Source organism: Enhydra lutris, unplaced genomic scaffold (assembly GCF_002288905.1).
Source record: "Enhydra lutris kenyoni isolate GAN:26980312 unplaced genomic scaffold, ASM228890v2 scaffoldscaffold22, whole genome shotgun sequence".
In the NCBI taxonomy this organism is placed as follows: domain Eukaryota; kingdom Metazoa; phylum Chordata; class Mammalia; order Carnivora; family Mustelidae; genus Enhydra; species Enhydra lutris.
The window spans coordinates 7,069,430-7,091,874 of NW_019154106.1; the positions used below are offsets into that span (position 1 = coordinate 7,069,430).

Genomic DNA, 22,445 nt, shown 5'->3' on the forward strand with positions numbered 1-22,445 from the left:
AACCAGAGCCCTGGTTTGTGGCTGGCTCTTTGGGATGGACTTGAAGAGTCTTGACGGTCCTTGGCCTACCTCACCCCCATCAGCGTCAGGAACAGCCGTGGGGGTGTCTGAACACCCAGAGAGGTATTGTGAGCCAGCACCAGGCTTCTGGCAGCTTAGATGGTTTCTTTGAGGGGAGAAGCTCCTAGCTGCTGGAGAGAAATTTCTTCCCTCTTCTCTTCTTCATCCTTCTTGGAAAGACCTCCTTTGACTCTGTTGAAATGAAAAGGCAAATGGAAAAATAAGACAAAAAGGCAGAAAGGAGGTGGCAAGAAGTAGGTGGTGTGTGCACAGCCTTCAAGACTTGGGTCTCTACTGTCCGCAAACCCCAAGGATGGTAGAAGCCACAGCGGCCCTTCCCCTAGTTCTCATGGGGGCCCCTCAGGGAAAGACTGCAAGGTTAAAAAGTTTTCCAATGAAGATCTGAGGCCAGACACACACCCAAGGTCTCTCAACTGGTGAATGGGGCACCAGGCTCACTGAACTTGCTGGGGCTGGGCCTAGCTTCCTTGCGGACCAAGGACACCCACAGAGACTGTGGGGGGATGGGGCACTGCCAAGGCCCTTCTCCCTCTGCCCCAGGTAGAGAATCAGTCAGGCAGGAGCAGAGAGGAAAATCAGGGGCTGGGCCTCCCAAACGGTGTGAAGGCTGCCCCATGGGGCTTTCTGTCCTTTGAACAGGTGCCGTTTTGCCTTTTTCGATTGTATTCCTCTATCGTTGAAATAATTTGGGTTGTGGTCCCTTTTATTTTATCCTGGAATTGTGCACCCTGAGAATGGTTTGTTCTACATAATTTTGTTAGTCTTCATTTATTTCTCGTTTTCATCATTTACACCTCTCGTCAATTTCTCCGGTCTACTTTCGCTGGCTCCAGTTTGAGAACATTTTCAATGTTTCGGATGTTTTTATCAGAGTTTTCATCCTGGATTGTAACTCTTTTATTTCTAACCTTTTAGTCCAATGGTTTAAGCCATTTTTGGGTGTGATTATCTCTTCACATAATCCCAAAGAAATGTCTCTTTCTAACTCTACTGTCCTCCATGTCTGTCTTTTCTGCACTTGAAGTCTTGTAGACTTTCTGACTCTGTCTCTTGGGTCCATTCAGCTTATTGGTTTTACCCGTTGTGTGCCTGTCCCGCCTGCCTCTGTCTCCTCAGCTCCCACCCACGGATTCCCCATCCCTTCCAAAGACAATCCTAAAAACCCAAAGGCAGACATTCTCCAGATTCAACTGCTCCAATGGTTAGACTGGCTCAACGCCATTTTTAAAATTCATCATATGAGCAAAGATGACCAGAAGGCCTGTTGTAGAACCTGAAATCCATGGTCTTCTTTTTTTTAATTCTGGAATATAATACAATAAGCATTAAAAGTGTACTGGGGTCAGCCATGCAGCTGTTGTTCACCATGCATGAGACGGTGGCAGGAGGTCCCAGCTGACCAATGGGTTGGGCTTTAGTCATGGTGGAGCGTCAGACCTCCTGCTGAAAGCCTGCAACCCATCTCCCACCCCCTCACCTCTCTAAGTCCCCACTACCAGTGGAAGAAACTCCATGGAAGGTCACTAACTGGAGCCTCACAAATTTGCCCAGGCCCTGTGGCCTCTCCTCTGGGTCTTTCCACCATCTTGGCAGGCTTTAAGGAGCATTAACCTCTTTCCAGACCCATCCCTAGCTTCTGGGCCTTGAGAAGGGCTTCCCTGTGCCTGGGAAATGACCTAATTGAATTATTTTTTTTTAATTTTTTAATTTTTTAAATATTTTATTTATTTGACAGAGAGAGATACAGCGAGAGAGGGAACACAAGCAGAGGGACTGGGAGAGGGAGAAGCAGGCTCCCCGCCGAGCAGAGAGCCCAATGCGGGGCTCGATCCCAGGACCCTGGGATCATGACCTGAGCCGAAGGCAGACGCTCAATGACTGAGCCACCCAGGTGCCCCGACCTAACTGAATTCTTATAATTGTTTTCATTGTGTGCCTCTCCCTCTTGGTTACCAAAGAAAGCCTGCTCAATATAGACAATTTGGAGATAATTTTCATATTAAAATATTTTTCAAGTTTTATTTATTTAACTAATCTCTATCCAGTGCAGGGCTTGAACTCAGGACCCCAAGATTGAGTCGCATGTTCTTCCAACTGAGCCAGCCAGGCACCCCTGGAGATAATTTTTAAAAATGTAAAGTAGCCAGGGGGTGCCTGGGTGGCTCAGTTCGTTAAGCGGTTGCCTTCGGATCAGGTCGTGATGCCAGGATGCTGGCATCGAGTCCCACATCGGGCTCCCTGCTCAGCAGACAGCCTGCTTCTCTCTCTCCCTCTGCCTGACTCTCTGCCTACTTGTGATCTCTCTGTCAGATAAATAAATAAAATCTTAAAAAAAAAAAAGTAACCAGGAAAAAAATTGTCACTCATACCTTGAGGCAACAATTGTCACCATTTTAACGTATTTCTTTCTTGTGAGTCTCTATTCCTTTTTTTGAAGTTTATTTTAATTTAATTTATTTATTTATTTATTTATTCATTTATTTAAGTTATCTCCACACCCGATGTGGGGCTTGAACTCATGACCTCAAGATCAAGAGGTGCATGTTCCACAAACTAAGCCAGCCAGATGTCTCTTCTTTTTTTTTTTTTTAAAGATTTTATTTATTTATTTGACAGACGGAGATCACAAGTAGGCAGAGAGTCTGGCAGAGAGAAGAGGAAGCGGCTCCCCACGAAGCAGAGAGCCCGATGTGGGGCTCGATCCCAGGACCCTGAGATCATGACCTGAGCCGAAGGCATAGGTTTTAACCCACTGAGCCACCCAGGCACCCTGAGTCTCTTATTTCTTGACATAATTAGGAAATATCATAATTAATTTTAATATTTAAAAATATAGTATAAACATTCCCCGGGCCCTTAAAAAGTCTTCATCAGGAGCACCTGGGTGGCTCATTGGGTAAAGCCTCTGCCTTCAGCTCAGGTCATGATCTCAGGGTCCTGGGATTGAGCCCCACATTGGGCTCTCTGCTCAGTGGGGAGCCTGCTTCCCCCTCTCTCTCTGCCTGCCTCTCTGCCTGCTTGTGATCTCTGTCAAGTGGATAAATAAAATCTTTAAAAAAAAAGTCTTCATCAACATAACTTTTTACTACTGCACGGTATATTATAATTGATTGAAATTGTTGGAGAGCTGGAAAGTTTACATTTTTTTCCGGGCATATTAAACATGGTGATGAATATCCTTGTTCAATATCCTTTGTCCACATTTCAGCTGATTTGCTTAGGGCAGAATCCTGCAAATGTTGTTGCTACTTAGAAGTATATGAAAATTTGCCATCTCATGATCAGTAATGCCAAAGAAACTTCCAGAAACTTGCAGGAGTTTCCTCCTTCCTGTCTATACATCTTCCTTGACTACTACTATGTTTTCAACGTTTTCTTTATTGGATATTTTAAAATGACCTCTTTCCCATTTTAATTTACATTTATTTGATTATGACTGCCGTGAATAGCTTTCCTCTTGTTTATTTTCTATCAGCATTTCCTCTTTTGTGAATGTTCTGTTCTCACAGAAGAGGATTTTTTGAGCAGGGTTAGTCCACTCCTCCTTTGCTGTGTTGTGCATGGATGGTTCAGTGGTAGAATTCTCGCCTGCCTTTGCTGTGTTGCCCCAACAAACTGGGGCATAAGCCCAACTGGGTCACGGAGGCTGACCCGGCCCCACACCGGGCATACAGACCATTCTGGAAAAACAGTATCTGGTCTTGTGATTAATGAAGGATAGGAACAATTTACATAGAAATTATTCATTAACAAATGGATTTTTGGCAGCCTGTGAAGTAAAAACAGGAAGTTCCCTCACATCTTTACATAACCCAGGAACCAGTAGTAGAAGGTGTGTTACTGCTAATCCCTCTTGGTTTGCCGCCATTTTGGAGATGGGTAATGTGAACCTTGAAAAGAGACATTTTCTTCTCATCCTAATCCATGACACCCCAGGCCTGGGACTAGCATTCACAGTTATTTGATGAAATTAGAAATGGAGAAAAAGGAAATGGGCTGAGCAGTTCTTGAATCCTTATTTTTCGGATATCGGAAATTCTGCTTGACCGACTCAACAGAGGCTGTTTCTTGCCTCCGGTTCCCCAACATCACCATTTCCTACGAAACCAAAACAAGTTGAGTTGTTTCTGTCTCTTATTTGGTTATGGGGGAATTGTCAAGAAGAACCCTGGACAGGTTATTAAAGAAGAACATGGACCAGAACCCTCGAGAATCATGCAGGAGCATATTAAATGTGTTATCTGATTATAAGCCCCGCAGGGGCTCTAAAAATCCTAACTACGGGTGCCTGGGTGGCTCAGTTGGTTAAGCGACTGCCTTCCGCTCAGGTCAGGATCCCAGAGTCCTGGGATCAAGTCCCGCATTGGGCTCCCAGCTCCATGGGGAGTCTGCTTCTCCTTGTGACTTTCTCCCATCTCAAGCTCTCTCTCTCTCTCTCTCTCAAATAAATAAATAAGTAAATAAATTAAAATCTTTAAAAAAAAATCCTAATTGCAAGAGGTCCCATGGCTATTGGAACAGGTAATCATGAAGAACACTCATTCTTCACCGGGGTGATGTTGTCCCCAGGAGGCAAAAACTGGTTCTTGGTGGGGGGAGGGGGGACACAAAAAATCTGAGATAGTAAATGGTTTGTGGCCTTCCAAAGGGCCACAGTACGTCAACAGATACACAGTGTATCTGTGGTATTACATTGTTATTGGGAGGGTGGGGGTGTGATTAGGGGGAAAGAAATGTATATATAGAAAAGTCCCCGCAGTGGGGAGGGGAGGGGTGATAATGAGAAATGGTTGAGAAACTGTCCCAAAACAACTGCTCGTCCAGCTCCAACCCAAGAGCAGGTTTTGTTCCCCAAGATGTGAGCCCATTCTATTTGCTAAAAAAGCATCGTGCTATTTCCTCCTTAATAAATCACAGGTTTAGGGGCGCCTGGGTGGCTCAGACAGGGAAGCATCTGACTTCAGCTCGGGTCATGATCTCAGGACCTTGGGATTGAGCCCTGTCAAGACCCCGTCAGGCTCTGTGTTAAGTGGGAATTCTGCTTTACCCTCTCCCTCTGCCCTTCCTGCCGCTCGTGCTCTCTCTCTTTCTCTCTCAAATAAATAAACACAATATTAACCAAAAAATCACTCACAACTTTAGATTTCTTATGCAAAAGTTTATATGAGATGCAAACAGGCTCTGAATGTGGCTAGTCTACCTTTTGGCCTTGTTATACTTGCTATAATCTCAAGGGGGCATCTAGAGGCATGTGAGGTTGGCGGAGTGGGGAGGTCAGGGGGATTGTCCTTTATCTGTTTATGACAGTGACGACTTCATCAAGAATATATGAAAAAACTTTTCTTCCCTTCTCTTCATGAACAATTTGATCTTAAAGCCATCATGTGGGGCAAAGCAAGGTAGGTGTCCACATAGAGGGCCGGCCCAGGATGGGGTTTTGGAGCCCAAGGGGGGTATAGAGGGGTCCGTGGAGGAGAGGGATGGGTTACATGTTGGCAGATTGATGAGTTAGGCAACTAGGTTAAGGCTGAGGGAAGGCAGGTTTCTCCTTGTCAGAGAAGGGAGTTAAATATGAAAAGAGAACAAACTGGGATAAACCTGGTGGTGGGTGCTGCTGGATTGGAGTTGGAAGTAATGGTGTGACTCATGGTTTTCAGTACGATCTACAGATATAAAAAAAAAAAAAGATGTACTGGTCTCTGTATCTATATGTATATTCATATATTCCCTACTTCTGTCTACTGAGAGGGCTTGAGAGCAGGAAAAAACCCATAATAATGAGTCCCTCATACGTGGATCTTGGATTTTTTTTTAATTTAAGATTTATTTGAGAGAGAGAGAGAAGGGTGGGGGAGGAGCAGAGGGAGAGAGAGAATCTCAAACAGACTCTCTGCTGAGCCCAATGGCGGGGGCCCATCTTACAACCCTGAGACCGTGACCTGAGCCAAAAATCAAGAGGCAGACGCTTAACCAACTGAACCATCCAGGCACCCCCAAGGACCTTGGCTTCTAAATACCAGTCTTTCTTAAAATGAACCAAGTCATCAGGGAAAGGGGCTACCAAGACAGCTACGGGGAAAGGAGCTTAGACTATCCAGAAAACAAGGACATACTGAAAGAATTGTGAAAGAACACAGAAGTCAAAAAGTTGTACCAGCTGGTGGGATACAATGAGCAGGACTCGGGCTCACGCCTGTGATAACAGTGCCAGAGATGTCTAAGCTGCAACCGGTAACATCGGAAGACCCCAAACCGGGGGGAAATCTACAGAACAACTGGTCTGGCATCTTCAAAAAGGTCAAGGTCATGGTGAATTCATAGCTAGTCTGTGGCAGCTCCGTGTTCAACTTCAAAGACACCTGGAGCCAAAACACTGACCATCAACCACAGCAAGGATGAAATGGACTAGCCAGTAATTGATCAGGTGCTGTCAAAGTGGGACTCTCCCTCTGGAGGCCACCTCTCCCAGCCCGTCTAGTATGGTTTGTTGAAAATTATGAACTTATGGTCTGCAGTTGGTTTACCTGGTTCTACAACCTGATTTTAGCTGTGACCAACGGGATACCGAGAAAACCCCTCAGCAGGTGTATGTGCCTAGGCTTCCCTGAGATTTTGGTATCTCCCTTTCATGCTGACAGTCTGTGACAGAGACCAGAGGGCAGACAGGACCCCCGGGTGGTGCACCAGGATGCCCTGGGCCTTCCTGATGGTTGCCTGCATTTTTTTTTCCCTCTTAACTGTTTTGTATCCTTCATCTCCTGAAAGCCCTTTATAAGTGTGCTTTATGGCCTCACACTTGTCCTTCCTAGTATAAAACCTTGTCTAACTGTTGGAGTCTAGAGAGTCCGAGAACACCGGAGGACTTCATCCAGCCCAAACAAAATACAACGTCTAAATGCCTCTTCTGATTCCAAGCCACATCCTCTTGCTCTATAGGATGTTGGGGGTGGGGCCAGGGATGGGGGTGGGGAAGACAAGCAGAAGGAGGCCAGAGGACTAAATGGAAATCATGTATCAATATTAGCTTTCTGACTGGGATGGCTCCACTGAGGTTGTGTAACAGAACATCCTTGTTGGAGAGAATTACACATTAGAGTATTTGGTGGAGGGGTCTCGACAACGTTCTCCCCCAGGGTTCAGACAAAGAGGGTATTTTTGAGATTGCCCCAGACCTCGCTCAACACACAGACACAGACGCAAACGCCCTCAAACATACGTTAATTTAAAAAATAAACGATAAAACCATACAAAATCTGGGACAACTCTGCAGCATTTGTGAAGCTTCAGGGAACCCCCTGTTTTTGGATGTTGGTTAGTTTCCCCACGTGGTCAAGGTCTCCACACCCCCTGGGACGACCAGGCTCCTGTAGGACCAGCTAGGTCAGATCCGATCAACAAATCATTGTGAGAAAGAATGGCTTGCTCCCAACTATTTTATTTTAAAGATTTTACTTACTGGGGTGCCTGGGTGGCTCAGTTGGTTAAGCCACTGCCTCGGCTCAGGTCATGATCCCGGAGTCCCGGAATCAAGTCCCACATCGGGCTCCTAGCTCTGAGGGGAGTCTGCTTCTCCCTCTGACCTTCTCCCCTCTCTTGCTCTCTCTCTCTCTCAAGTAAATAAATAAAATCTTTAAAAAAATAAAGATTTTACTTACTTATTTGACACAGAGAGAGAACACAGGGGGAGCAGCAGGCAGAGGGAGAAGCAGACTCCCAGCTGAGCAGGGAGCCTAGAGCCCAACTTGGGGCTCGATCCCAGGACCCCGGGGTTAATGACCTCACCCGAAGGCAGATGCTTCACCAACTGAGTCACCCAGGTGCCCCTCAACAATTTAAAAAAATAAAATTATTTTTAGGGGTGCCTGGGTGGCTCAGTCCGTTAAGCATCGGATTCTTGATTTCGGCTCAGGTCGTGATCTCAAGGTTGTGGGATTGAGCCCCATGTCTGGCTCCGTGCTCGGCATGGAGTCTGCTTCAGATTCTCTCTCTCCCTCCCTCTCCCCCTGCACTCTCTCTCTCAATAATTTAAATTAAATTAGTTTTAGTAAATGGTCTCCATCATGTAATTGGTTCACATCTGTAACAACATACAGTAGCTTTATAATAAATGTTCCTGGCAGGATCAAAGGGAGCTCTGTTACCCAAAACTCGAATTCATTTGGCATTACTGAGATTTTTCTAGAGCTAGGATTTCAAACACAGTCCACCTCGCAGGTCCCTGGGGCAACGGCTCCGGCTGCCAGATCAAGCTGGACCCCGAGCTACAGCCTCAGGCCCTGTTCCCTTCCCTCGTCCCTTTCCCCACAGCCAAGGATCTTCGGTGACCCCACTGTTGCTGGGAAACGCACCAAGTCCACCGCATTTTCAGAAAGATCCTCAAGGACATCACCTTCTCAGTGACCTCCCCGAGGAGATCCATGAGAGAAATTTCTTCCAGTGTTAATTGTTGAGGAGAGTTTCGCTTTCCCCAGAGAACCGGTAGCGCTTTTCCTCTCTGACAATATGACAAAAGTCATTAAGGGGGGGTGTCTCCTTTTCTGTTGTTCTGGGCCAATCTGGAAGGCCACCCCGGCAGACACACAGGCCTGTCTTTGCTTCCGAATGTGGCACCTCTCCTCCCTACAAACTGTCATCCCCATGTCTCTGCCAGGCTTGACCTCAACTCATTTCCCTGTTTTGCCTGGTCTCCAATTTATTCTTCGTTCTGTGTCACCATTCACGGTTGGGTCTGTCCTTGATGAAAGCCAAGCCTCTTAGACAAAGGTGGGTGGGCGAGGCTGGTCTTCCCGGGGTGGCTCCCACCTACCCACCATGACATTGGTACAGCAGCAGGAGGACCCTCATGGCCCCAGGTCATTTCACAGGAACCTGCAGCCTGTTTGGTCATCCTCACCCCCTCCCCACCATGCCCAGAGGCTCCTTACCTCCTCTCCATGGCCTCGATGGTCTCCAGCAGGGGCGCGTTGCGGGTCTCAGCCAAGAAGCCGACAGCCAGCCCAGCCAGGATCGAAGTGGCCCCAAAGCCCATGGGGGGCAGGATGGCACTGAACTCCCCGAGCGTGGCGATTAGGGGTGCAACCAGACCCCCAAAGCGGGCACTGACCGAGGCAAAGCCCATCCCCATCTGCCTAAAAAGTGCAGACTGGTCAGTGGCTGTGGCCCAGACTGCCTAGAGGGCCGGGCCCCAGGTGTCAGGGGGCAGATGGAAAGGAAGAGGGGTCCTACTTCAGCAAACTCAGCAGGTGCTGAGGCCTGGGGCTCCGGGGTCTCCCAGCTTGGGGCAGGTGCTGCTCTGCTCCCCTCACCCCATGGACCCACCTGATCTCTGTGGGATACAGCTCTCCAGTGAACAGGTACAAACAGATGAACGAGCTGGCCAGGCAGCCTTTGCCTAGTGCTGCCTGGGCTGTGCGCAGGGTCTGCATATCTGCAGAAAGGTGGACAGAGCCGGGGGTTAGGGGGAGCTCAAGAGCCCCAAAGGCGTCAGGGAGGCAGAAGGGTAGCAGTGGGAGCAGGGGTGCTCGGAAGGGGATGGGATATGGGGAAGAGGCTGAGGCTGAGGCTCAGAGCCCAAAAAGGGAGGAGGGAGGCCAAGCAGCGGGCGTCAGGGATTGGAATCTGCACCACCTCATGTTGCCCCGGAGACCCCGGAATGCCCCACCCTGACCTTCTCTCACTTCTGCCTCCTTTTCCCCTTTCCGAGGCAAGACAAACTTTGGAGTGAGGCCTGGGTTCAAACCCCAGCTCTGACCCAGCTGGGTGACCTTGGTCACTTGCATTTAACCTCTCTGGTGTCCTCAACCATAAAATGAGGAAAATACCAGCACCTGCTTCACCGGGTTGTCATACGTTTCCATGACGTCAGGAGTGCAAAGGGCTCAGCGCTCACTCAGTGTTTGCTCTTACCATTATTAACTTGTCCTGCTGTTGGTTATGAACCGTAAAACCCCCACGGCTCGCCCAACCCCCAAGCAACGTTCAAGGAAATTATGGTACGTCCTCCGGCTGCGCACTGGGTCCAGGAGGGGAGACTTAAAAGATACCCACACCTGGGCCCTACCCCCTCTCCATGACATTAAAGCCTCTTGGGGAGAGCCTCAAATTTGGGTATTTCTTTCAAGGTCCCTCGGAGATTCTACCAATCTGGATGAATTGTCATACAGTAATACAACACTGGGGTCATGGGACATTTGTATGAACAGGAACAAGCATCTTGGGGCGCCTGGGTGGCACAGGCCATTAAACATCCAACTCTCGGTCTCAACTCAGGTGTTGACCTCAGGGTCATGAGTTCAAGTCCCACGCTGGACTCCACACTGGGCATGGAGTCTACTTAAAAAAATAATAATAAATAGGGGACTCTGGGTGGCTCAGGTGAGCGACTGACTTCAGCTCAGGTCATGATCTCGGGGTCCTGGGGTCAACCCTCCCTCTCTGCTCCTCCCACCACGTTCTGGCACTCTCTCTAAACTGAATGAAAAAAAGCTTTAAAAATAATAATAACAATAAATAAATAAAATGAAAAAGTACATTTATGTTATATAGTGAAATAGGATATATTTTATATATATAAATAAGATATACACATATATAAAATAATCATATGTATACACACATATAATATTATCTCAATTATGTCAAATACAAAATCTACAAAAAGAAGAAAAGATTGGAAGAAAATATGTCAAAATACCAATAGTAGTAATGTACTATTCCACAGGGAAGTAATAAGACACGGAGAAATCAGACAAGTAGCCCAAGGCCATGAGTCCTTGGCTTCCCACAAGCTCTAGGACTCTTGACACTCAACCCCGGCTTCTTGTTGGAATCACTGGACTGTTTATTAGATACCTACAGTTGGGTCCCATTCCTTGACACTGGAACCACTGGGCACTGGGAATTTCAAAGGTCATCAACCTGATCTCCCTGACAAGATGGTAAATGCCTTGGGGGCAAAGACTCGTGTCTGCCAATTCTCCACCGTGACCCTGATACTGAGTCCTGAGTGCTTAGTAAAAACTCTGCTAATAGAGAGTCACTTCCTTTCCAGATCCTGAAGAACATCCCTCAGTCCTGTTCCCTTGTTGTAGTCAAGGCCCACCAGACCCCAGAGACTCCCGGGCGGTCACGGCAAGAGCAGATGGCTCACCTTCAGGCACAAACATGTTCACGATCACCATGAGCCCAGCCAGGATGAGGAAGGAGGCCACGGTGGCCCGGCGGCCCACATAAATCATGGTGGTGGTGGCCACCAGCATGGCCGGGATGTCTATGACCCCAAACACGACCTGCACCAGGTATACACTGAGTCCAAACTTCTGCAAGTCCATGGCCAGCCCGTAGTAAGCCATGGAGTTGGAGAACCTGGAAGAGGCAGCAGAATGGTCCTGCTTCAGCCCAAGGTCCATAATTCTGGACCCAGGGGATGGCGCACAGGATGAATGACATAGGACTCCATTTTCAGGGAGTGAAAATCCCCTGAATTTAACATACCCCTCCCCTTCCCCTCACCAAATCCAAGTCTCTGACTTGGGTTTTAGAGCCCAGGCTACCCTCCCTCCATGTCCCTGCTTAAGCACCTGCTCCCCGGGTCCAAGTATGGGCTCCGGAGTGTGAGTGTTTTTCCCTATCTGCACTGCTCCAGCCCCTCCTCCTCCCTTCAGTGGCTGATCTGAGCTTCACATCTAAGAGCTGGAAGGAGAAAACGAGAGCCTTCCAACCAGGCGAAGACCCCGTCGGACCCTCACTGCGTCTCCCGATGTTTACTGAGAAGTCTGCACCTGTAGATGGCTGCTTCTGCCAAGGCAGGGTTTACAGTCAATCTGATGGCAAAAGTCTGGAATTCCCACACTTGGGAGGGCGGGGCTCTAGAGAAATTTAAAATGTCCCTGTGGCAGTGTCTCAAAGAGGTATTTGCACATCCGTGTTCATAGCAGCATTGTTCACAAGAGCGGAAAGGTGGAAGCAAGCCCAAGTGTCCATCAACTGATGGGTAGATAAACAGCACGTGGGGAATGCGGGCAATTACTCAGCCTTCGGAAGCAGGAAGCAGGCGCTAAACTGCACAGTGATCAACCATCGCGATGCCAAACTTCGTTACGTGTCATTGAGCCCACTTAACATTAAAAGCATGGGACAGGCCCTCATGCACCTGGTGGGTCGGCCTGGCTACGTTTCCCTGCAACACCTCATGCCGACACAAGCTCTGGGACATCCGGGGGCAGGGGGAGGTGGAAAAATGGAATTTGGCAGGGGGCCCTCTCCAAGCAGGACCCCGGCCTCTGCCCCCTTAGTGCTTACTGAGAAACGCCTCCCATCCTCCCACCTACCCCCAGCTACGTGAGTCGGGGAGACAGAGAAGAAAAGACCCTTCTAGAAAGCTGATACAGTAATTCTTGTTGACTCTAGGCAGGTCTGGGTTCATGTAACATGCAAAGATATTTACAGATATGGTTGCGTTATTAGAAGCAAGTAGAGGATATGTGTGGTACTGACCCATTTTTGTAAGAATACATGTGGCGTCTTCTGTGTACAAAGGTCTGGAAGAATATGGACTCATGCTTGGCAGGGCTTGCTGCTGGGGGGGGGCGGGGCAAACAGAGTGGGAGAAGGAGCATTCGATTTTCTTCCGTACAGTGATAACAGGTACAAGTCTTGAGTTTACCAAGATACTGTTCTATACGTGAATGCTTCTAATCTCCACAACCACCCTATGTGGGAGGTACTATTATGATATCAGTGTTACAGGTGGGGAAACTGAGGCACAGAGAGGTCAAGGAACTCGCCCAAGATGACACAGACAGAGCTGTGGCAGATAAGTGGCAGAGCTGAGATTCAAATCCAAGCAGTTGGGTTCCAGAGTCCTGCCTTTTGTTTTGTCTTGTTTTTAATTTTTATTTTGTTTTTAATTTTTTTAAGATTTTATTTATTTATTTGACAGAGAGAGAGAGCACAAGTAGGCAGAGTGGCAGGCAGAGGGAGGGGGAGAAGCAGACTCTCTGCTGAGCAGGGAGCCCGATGCAGGGCTCAATCCCAGGACCCTGGGCTGATGACCTGAGGCAAAGGCAGAGGCTTAACCCACTGAGCCACCCAGGCGCCCCTGTTTTGTCTTGTTTTTTAAATTGAACTACACTTGAGAGTCCTGCCTCACAACCAAAACATGACCCTGTCTCTGTTTCTGGGTTGTTTGAAAAAACAAATTTTCTCCCAATGAGTATGCAGTGGTTTTGTAATTTAGGAATAAAAAAACAACCAACCAGTAGAGAAAAAGAAATCCACGTTATGGGAGGCATTTACAACAGGAGCTTGTAAAACAGGTAGGGAACAAGATCGAATTCATGAGTCTCACCTGCTCATTGCATTAAGAGTATTTGAGAACAGAGTTTGGAAGTGGGGATAAGAGGCTTAGCCCTGCCTCAGGTCAACAGAACCTACCAGTTCCTCAAAATTCTTCTTCCTCCTCCCAATTCTCCCCACCTGCCTGCAGAAACTCCATCCGGCTGACCCAGTCCTTAGCTGCCCGAATTACTTCCTTCAAACAGAAACGGGCCTTAGCTTATTCTCTCCAGAAGGATCCAAGAGGGGACTTTCAACCCTGGAATTTTTCATTCATGATGATTCTTCCCGGTGGGAAGAGGAGAGCGAAGCAGGGGGCGGGTCCCAACTTGGGTTCTGAGGAGCCCTCTGGCTGCCCAGGGCAGAAGCCCTCCAAAGGTCCAGAGTGGTGGACAATCCTGTTTCCAGTGCATAGGGGACACAGCTCCAAACTTAAATCAGAGACGCTACCTGAGCACTTAACTCGGCCGGGTGTGGGGGTTACATGTCTAAACATTTAGTTTTCAAAAGGACCTTAGTGATAGGCATCCAAGCCAGAAACTGTGGCACCAGGAGGCTGGCTGCCTCGCTCAAGGTCACCCAGGTCATCTGGTCATCTACCACAGCCTGGCCGGTAACCACTGAACAAGAATGCTGTGTGTCCTCCTGAGAACAGATGACTTGTAGCCTGTGTTCCCTACTTCGTAAATATCAACCCTTACTATTTACATACCTAGGACATCCTGGTCCTTAAAATGCCCTCTACCCCCTTTCTAAATCCATTCCTCATCTTAGGATTTGCCAGCTCCAGTCTGTGCTAATGGGAACAAGTGGTCCTTGTAGTTTGATCCGTTTTACACTTCCTGTTTATCTAGATGGCCTCTCTGAATCCCTCCTGGTCCCCTGGCAAACTCCACAACCGTTTTTGTAAAACCCACTTAGATGCCATCTCCTGCATGATGTGCTCAGCAGCTCCAGACAGAAGAACTGCTGTAAGGACACTTGTCATACCTCATAGACATTATTGTCTCTCTGTCTGTCCCTTTCTGACCCACAGGTGTTTCTCCAGAGTTGGACACTTCCCAGAATCTCCTGGAGAGCCCCAAGGGCCTATCAGGAGGGGACAAGGTGCATGTTGGAAAAGCTGCGTGGGTGATTCCAATGGGCGCCCCCACCCCCACCAAGGTGAGACCCACTGTCCAGATGTGGGATCCCCAGGTCAGCACAAATGTCTCATCTATGACCACATCTTAGTACTGAGCAGAGGGCCAGAGTACCGTAGAGAAAGGGTAGGGAACAAGATCGAATTCACGAGGCTCACCTGCTCATTGCATTAAGAGTATTTGAGAACAGAGTTTGGAAGTGGGGATAAGAGGCTTAGCCCTGCCTCAGGTCAAAGACATGGGCTCGAGCACATCACCTACCAGACCACCATGAGACAGCACGTGACCTTCCGGATGGCCGGGGTTCGAAAGAGGTCTAAGACCGAGTTGGAGGTGCGCACACTTGTGATCTCACTCTGGAGGTAGGAGTTCACCACCTGGACAAGGAAAGTTTGATCAGCAAAAGGAAAGGATCTGGGACCCTGTTTTCCTGCGAGGAGTCCCTTCATCTGGGGAGAGGAAGGTCAAGTCTGCAGTCCCCGGCAAGATGGCTGGTTCTAGTCTCTGCATCCTGGGACTGATGGCTCTCAACAGATTGTTTCCAGAGCTTCGGGATGAAGCAGAGGCTCCAGTGTGAGTCCCAGGGCTCCTGAGCTGCCTGCTGATTAGGCTGAAATCGCCACCTGTGGTTCTCGAGGGACCCTCACACCTCACTCCCAGTAGAGACTCTGAGATAGGCCTGGGCCGTGGTTAAGGGCAGGGGTTCTGAGCAGTTCTGCCACTTCCCACTGTGTGTTCTTAGGCAAATGATGCGGCCCATTCAAACTTGGCCTCCTCAACCACAAAAGTAACACATTAAATGAGATTATGGACATAAAGCCCTCAGCAGAGTGACTAGCATGGGGCTCGAGAAACCCTACTTACTCATAATAAATGGTGATGATCTTACAAATGGTAATTCTCTGATGCTGGTGTTTATCGTAAAGGGTAACTTTATTATTGATTCTTTGATAATTTCCTTTTATGGCTTCTACTTCAATATTTTCACTTTATTATTTTATTTAAATTTCGGCAATTCCATGGGAATGGGGTTATTTCCTCATGGCAGAGATGGATGGACCGATGAACAAAGCAGTTAAATGATTTCTCGCAGACTGCCCAGCCCTTCGATGGTTATGCCTTCTCGCTTCCCCAGAAGTCTTCCCTCTCTCCTCACTCCCAGCCTCTCCACCTGGATGGTGGGCGCGTCCCGGCAAGCTACTGAGTCCTGGCACATCTTGAGGCCACCAGCCAGATTAGAAACGTTCCCTCCCCTTTCTTCCAGCCACGCCGCCTACCTCTTTGGTCAGCCTCTGCCCTTCCTGTGTTCTCCCGTTCATGACGGCCACCTTCCGCAGGTTCTCCACGGCTAACTGCGACCTGCCGTGCAGCAGGAGCCAGCGGGATGACTCTGGCAGCCACCTGGGACCAAGAGAAGGATGAAGGACGGCAGGGGTGAGTAGAGCTCCTTCCATTCTCCAAACGCAAATACACCTTCGTTTCCTTCCCAGCCGCCTCCAGACTCGGGAAGACTGGGGACGCACCAGCTTCCCTTTCCCAAAGCACAGCGGACAGGGACCCACTGAAAGGCACTTAAAAACGGTCACAGATTCAGTTTTGAATCTGGTTCTGACCCTGCCGTGTGGCTTGAATAAGTCATGGCCCTCTCTGGGCTGTGTCTCAGTTCCCCTCCTGTTGTGAGTTGCAAAGGAACTGACAAGCAAAGCAAAACCACTCGAACATTCTGGAGCCCTACATCAATGGAAGGGATTTTATCAGAGCTTCCTGACAGCCGTGGCAATGCCCGTGAGCCCGTGGTCCCCACAAGCATCCACCCCCTTTCAAGTCCCCACCACGCCCGGCAAGTCCCAGTCACTACACAGTCCCAGATTGTCACGAGGGGGGGTGCTCAGTCACACAGGTGCACCCTCCCACACCCCTCCTTGTCGGGACGTACCAAGAATAGAGGAAGAAGATGAGGAACGGAACAGAGACAGCAAACTGCAGCCACCGCCAGGGGCGGATCAGGTATGCCACTCCGGCCAGGATGAGCTGACCCAGGGTAAAGGAGTACCCCAGCAAAACCCCCGCCACAGTCCGGCCCCGGGTGGGTATCCACTCCACGACTGCAGAGGGAATCAGGGCAGGATCAGTAGCACCCACAGCCCCCAAGGTTGTCTAATGCACCTGTGCCCTCATAGCGACTCTGTGGCCACTTGAAATTTTTCCAGAGCTCTACTGAGACACAGGTGCACCAAAGAACTAAATATAACCAGTAAGGGACACCTGGGTGGCTCAGTCAGTTAAGCATCTGCTTTCAGCTCAGGTGGTGATCCCAGCGTCCTGGGATGGAGCCCTGCATCTGCTCCTTGCTCAGCGGGGAGCCTGCTTCTGCCTCTGCCTGCTGTTCCCTTTTCTTGTGTTCTCCCTCTGACAAATAAATTTTTAAAAAATCTTTAAAAAAATTTAAAAATACATATAACCAATTAAACCACAAGAATGTTAGAAAAAATCATGGCAATTTTTTTTTCAATCTTAGAGTCAGGAAAATCTTTTCTAAGAATGCCAGAAAACCCAGAAAAAAACCAGAAGCAATGAAAGGGAAGATCAACAAACTTGACTTTATAAAAATAAGAGTGTCTGCATATAAAAACAAACACCTTGCCTGGCTTTAACAAAAACAAACAAGCACCATAAATCAAGTCATGTCAGCAAAAACATGCAAACAAAAAATTTGCAACTCAAATTATAGATAAAAGGTAAATTTCCTTACTCTTGGAAGGGCTCTTACATATCTATAGGAAAACCACCAAAAGGCAAAAAAAGAAAAGAAAAGAATAAAACAAAAAAAGAAAAAGCCCACAAAAAACAGGCAAAAGATATAAATGGTTGGTAGGAAAGGAAATATTATGACTCTTAAGTATATGATTTTTTTGTAAATAGCAGAACTTGGAAACAACCTAGCTGTCCATGCATGGGGCACTGGTTAAGAAATCACACATGCGGGCGCCTGGGTGGCTCAGTGGGTTAAGCCTCTGCCTTCAGCTCAGGTCACGATCTCAGGGTCCTGGGATCGAGGCCCGCATCGGGCTCTCTGCTCAGCGGGGAGCCTGCTTCCTCCTCTCTCTCTGCCTGCCTCTCTGCCTACTTGTGATCTCTGTCAAATAAATAAATAAAATCTTTAAAAAAAAAAAAAAAAAAGAAATCACACATGCTCTTACAAGGCAACCGTAGCACATTAATGAGGACACTTCTCCTCCCCAGGAGCAGCCAGCTTCTGCGTCCTGTCCCGTCCATCACCAAATCCTGTTGCTTCTATCAACAGAATCCCGTTGAGCCCTTTCTGCTAGCACCCTCCTGGGGGAGTAGCTAGCCACTTCCCCAACACCCCCACCCCACCCCACCCCACCCCTGCAGCCAGCCAGCGGGGAGGCATGAGGCTTGGAACTGGCCTCCGTGGTGGCAAGCGCTCAGTCAGATCCGGTCAGGCCTCTCCTCGGCTTGGGATCCTCCAGGGGCTCCTGCCTTTCAGAGTCAAAGCCAAAGTCTGTAAGTGGTCACAGGCCCTAAGGACCTGCACCCCCAGCTCCCTGACCTCATCCGTCAGCACTCCACTCCCCGCTTCCCACCCTCCCGCCACAAGAACCGCCTCCTCCTCAGGATGCCTGGGTGGCTCAGTTAGTTAAGTGCCTGCCTTCAGCTCAGGTCATGATCCGGGGGTCCTGGGATCGAGTCCCAAATCTGGCTCCTTCTCTCAGCGAGGAGCCTGCTTCTCCCTCCACCTGCTGGTCCCCTGTTTGTGCTCGCTCTCTCTCTGACAAATAAATAAATAAATTCTTAAAAAAAAAAAAAAGAACCCCCTCATCTTGAGCTCACTAGAAACACACACCCCTCAGGGCCTTTGCCTGGAATGTTCCTCTCCCAGATAGCCGCGGGGCACACTCCCTCCCTCCTGCAAGCTCTGCCCAGTGACCCCTCTCAGTGAGGACTTCCCCTGGCCGCTCCACCGTCCCCCCAGCTCCCTGCTCGCTCATGCCCTTTCTGGGCTTTAGTTTCCTCTGCAGCAGGTGTGCCCTTCGCACATATATGCCGCTTGTTCGTGCGGCTGTCTCTCTTCCTGCACAAAACAGAGGCTCCGTGGGACCAGAAACGTGCTTTGTACCTTGTTCCATTTCTGGTGCTCAGAACCGCATCTGGTATGTATGTAGTGGTAGTACAAGGTGTGTGTGTGCGTGCGTGTGTGTGTGTGTGTGTGTGCGTGCATGAGCAGGGATATGTGCATATGGGTGTGTGCACAGGTAGGAGAGTATGTGTGTTTGTAGGGGGTGTGTCTCACAGACGCAATTCTAGCACGACACGGACCGTGCATGTCTGATCCCGCCTTCCGATCCCACCAGCTGTGGCTGGACACCCACCCTGGAGGCTGAGGCGAGTGGGCTGGGATTTGTCGGGATCATGCGTGAGATCAACAACCCTCAGGGTCCTGATTCAGAGAGGGGGATGTCAGGTGTGAGAGCCTGGCGCGGCCTGGTTCTCCAGCCCTAAGATTTCCCCCCATCCCTGAGATGAAGGACCCATCCCGTCTTCGGGAAGCAGTGTCTGGATCCCTCAGACCCTCCCTGGGCCTGGTAGTGTCCCAGGTGCCAACTAAGCCCTTCGCACAAGCTAGTGGCTGGTCTGTGTGCACCATGGGCTTTCTACTCCCTGACGGCGCTCCGTGCCGGAGCGACCAGCAGCTGCCGGAAACCAGCCTGGAGTGAGGACTGACCCTGTCACTTTGGGAGTGGGGGACATTCCCATCTGGCTCCCAAGGGGCCAGGTCTCCACCATGGGGCTAAGGAGCCTGGGTGAGCCCTGCCCTTTTTGGAGCCACAGCATCTTAGGACAGCCTGGAGCCTTGGGGACCACTGCGTCTCAGCTCCCTTTGTGACCCCACACTGAGCCTGGCATACAGTAGGTGCTTACTAAGTGGTTCCTGGGGACTATAGCACACAGGAAACGACCCAAGCCTCTCAGCATATGGAGGAACATGTTGCCACCAGGGTCCGCGGCTCACGGCCGGTGGGGAGAGCCCAGATCGCCCCAGGGCGGGCAGGGGGGCGAGTGTATCTGAGTGGAAGTCACTGGACGTGCATCCCAACACAACAGAAAAGACGTCCACGGATCGGGTGCAACCCCCACTTCCGCAAGCCGGCCGCCCCGCCAGGGCCCTCCTTGGTTGGACTCACCCAGGGAGAGGGAGTTGAGGATGATTCCAGAGAAGGTCATGCCCATCAGGAACCGGAAGACGCAGTAGGCACCGAAGGAGCCGAAGTAGGCGGTGGCGGCCCCGGAAACTGCCAGCTGCAGGTACGACCAGACCAGGGGGCCCTTGCGGCCCAGCCTGAGCCGGGCGCCGGGCTGGGGTTAGCTTCCGGGGACAGCAGCCGCATCCCTCGTGGGGGCTGCGGGGGGAGGGAGAGAGAAAGCGGCTCCCCCAGGCCAGTCCCTCCAACAGAGCCAAGGGCACCTGCTGGGACGCAGGCGCTGGCGGCCCAGGGTCAGGGAGGGAAAACCGGACACGAAGACTTGTCTTTTGTCTTTTGTTCCTTCACTCAAGGAGTGTATCTGCCCCTCCCCCAACCCAGCTCTTAATCTTCGGGGCTTGTGGTCAGAAGGTCCCCTGAGTGAGCTTCTGGCTGGACGGAGGCCTCACACCAGGACTCAGGGGCCAGTGGGAGCAGGACCCCAGCGTCGAGTCCTCATTTGAGCTGGTCATGCTGGGGAGGTCCAGGTTGGGCGGGGGCTTGTCACAGCACAAATGGGTCGAAGGTCAGCGTTCAGGATAGCAGGGTTATCCTGGTCCGGCCTTGGCCCTGCCCCATGTGTGAGTGAGGGTCCGGGGCCAGAGCCCTGACGCGGCTGGGAGGGCAGCAGGCCGGGAAGGGGGCTGCACGCTGCTCACCCCCTGACCCATTCGCTTGTTCACGCGCTCATTCTCTGACGCAAACATGCCTCGATCACCTCTAGGTAACTAACTGTCCTGCACTGGGGGCTGGTGACAAACACGACACCGTGGGTAAGAGACAAGCTCGTCCACAGGAAGGGCGGGCTGTGCCGTGACCTAGTACGGCCACGGTCATGGCGGAGCTGCCCACGAGGGGCCTAAAGCACGCAGGCTGGGGGGAGGGGCAGTCAGCACTCCAGGGTGCGGAGCGGCAATGGGGGGTGGGGAAGGTCGGGGAACCCCTGGAACTCACGAGGAGAGCGGGAGGGGTGGATGAGCTGGAAGGCGGAGGAAAGAGGACAGGAGGTGCGGAACCGACTCCATTAGAGCCGGGTTGGATTTCCTGGGGTCCCTCTAGAAGGGCTGCCGGCTACCCTCAGGGGCCATTCTGCTTAGTTCTGGTCATCCATACCATAGAATTTCAGCAGGGACAGTAGGGAGGACCAGAAAGTTCTTTCTAAAGGAACATGCAGAGGCCTTGAGGGGAAGTAAAAGCCAGGTCCAGAAGCACCCGTGGGGTGCCCCAGCATTGGCATGACAAAGGTGGGACAGAGCATATGTACCTGGTGGCATGGATGACATAAAATCATAAAATATTGGGGCGTCTGGGTGGCTCAGTCATTAAGCGCCTGCCTTCGGCTCAGGTCATGATCTCAGGATCCCCGGATGGAGCCCCACATGGGGCTCCCTGCTTGGCGGGAAGCCTGCTTCTCCCTCTCCCGCTTCCCCTACTTGGGTTCCCTCTCTCTGTGTCAATTAAATAAATAAAAACTTTTAAAGAATCATAAAATATATCTGGAAAGAGACACAGAAACCAGGCTGCCCTCTAGAAATCAGTGGATGGTGGGACAGCAGCGGGAAAGGGACGCTTCCCTGCACTCTCCCACACCTTCTAGAACCGTGAACTATGCGAATGCGTCATCTCTCTACCAATCAGCGTCAATCAAGTAAAATGAATGAAGAGGCTCAGGTGGCTGGGACCCTCCCTGTCAAGGCTCACCTGTCTGCGAGGCTGCCGAATACGGCGGCGCCCACCAGCACCCCGGCCATGTAGATGGACTGAGCTAGGTCGCGGAGGGGACGGGCCTCACACACCAGATCCCACTGCAGGGGAGAGAGGGAGAGGGGCGCTCCAGCCTCGGCCTCGGGCAGCAGCCCCCCCACCTGTCCAGCGCGCTGGCTCCCCCGCAGACCTCGGTCACGATGGTGGCCGGGAATGTGCTGAGGTCATAGACCCAGCCGTCCTTGCAGCCCTCCGTGGCTGCCCCGTGGACAGAGGTGTTGGGGCTCAGGAGGGCCCACTGAGGCTCCGTGAAGCGCCGGCATGGTTCGGGGGCCCCGAGCTGGTCCAGGGGTACGGTGGCCCTCAGCCAGGCCCCCGAGTGGTTGGTGGCGGCCATGGTGTGGTTGGCAGAGCCCCGGCAGTGGTGGCCGGGCACAGCGGCCGTGAAATTCTGCAGGAAGTTGTGACATGCCAGCAGGCTGCAGGGCAGGAGCAGCAGGGCCGTGTAGACGAGCTGGAACCGCCCCACACCACCCAGGCTGTCCAGCAGGTCCGTGAAGGCCATGGCCACGGGCTATGGCCCAGCCTGCTGCGGCCTTATGTAAAGGACGGGCCCCCCGGGAGGTGGAGGAATAGGCCCGGGGTCAGGACTGCATGCCCTGCATCCAGCAGGTCAGAGGGGTCCGGTTACACCTCACGGGAGGCCCCGGGAGTCCCCAGGCCTGCAGGGCTCCCCCTCCCTCCAGGGCCTTGGTCCTCACTTCTCTCCATCTCCGCTCCCAGCTAGAAAACCAGGGGTCCCAGAGCTCTGCCTTGCAGCCCACCGCCGGGGGTCCCAGAGCTCTGCCTTGCAGCCCACCGCCGGGATCCACAGGCCCAGCCGCCCCGCCCCTGCCGGCCCCCCCGCGGGACCCCAGCA

At 51.0% G+C, this 22,445-nt stretch overlaps 1 protein-coding gene across 1 annotated transcript; it reads right to left on the reverse strand.

The window, feature by feature from the left end:
* Positions 1–155: 155 nt before the first annotated feature.
* On the reverse strand, positions 156–22,091 carry LOC111150190 (solute carrier family 22 member 20). Its single transcript, XM_022507593.1, has 10 exons — positions 21,717–22,091; positions 21,524–21,627; positions 19,766–19,920; positions 16,495–16,663; positions 15,836–15,959; positions 14,820–14,935; positions 11,231–11,445; positions 9,400–9,508; positions 9,006–9,209; positions 156–252 (listed from the first exon to the last, which is right to left on the reverse strand). Exons 1-10 carry the CDS (start codon positions 22,089–22,091, stop codon positions 156–158), a joined length of 1,668 nt encoding a protein of 555 aa, XP_022363301.1.
* Positions 22,092–22,445: the final 354 nt, after the last annotated feature.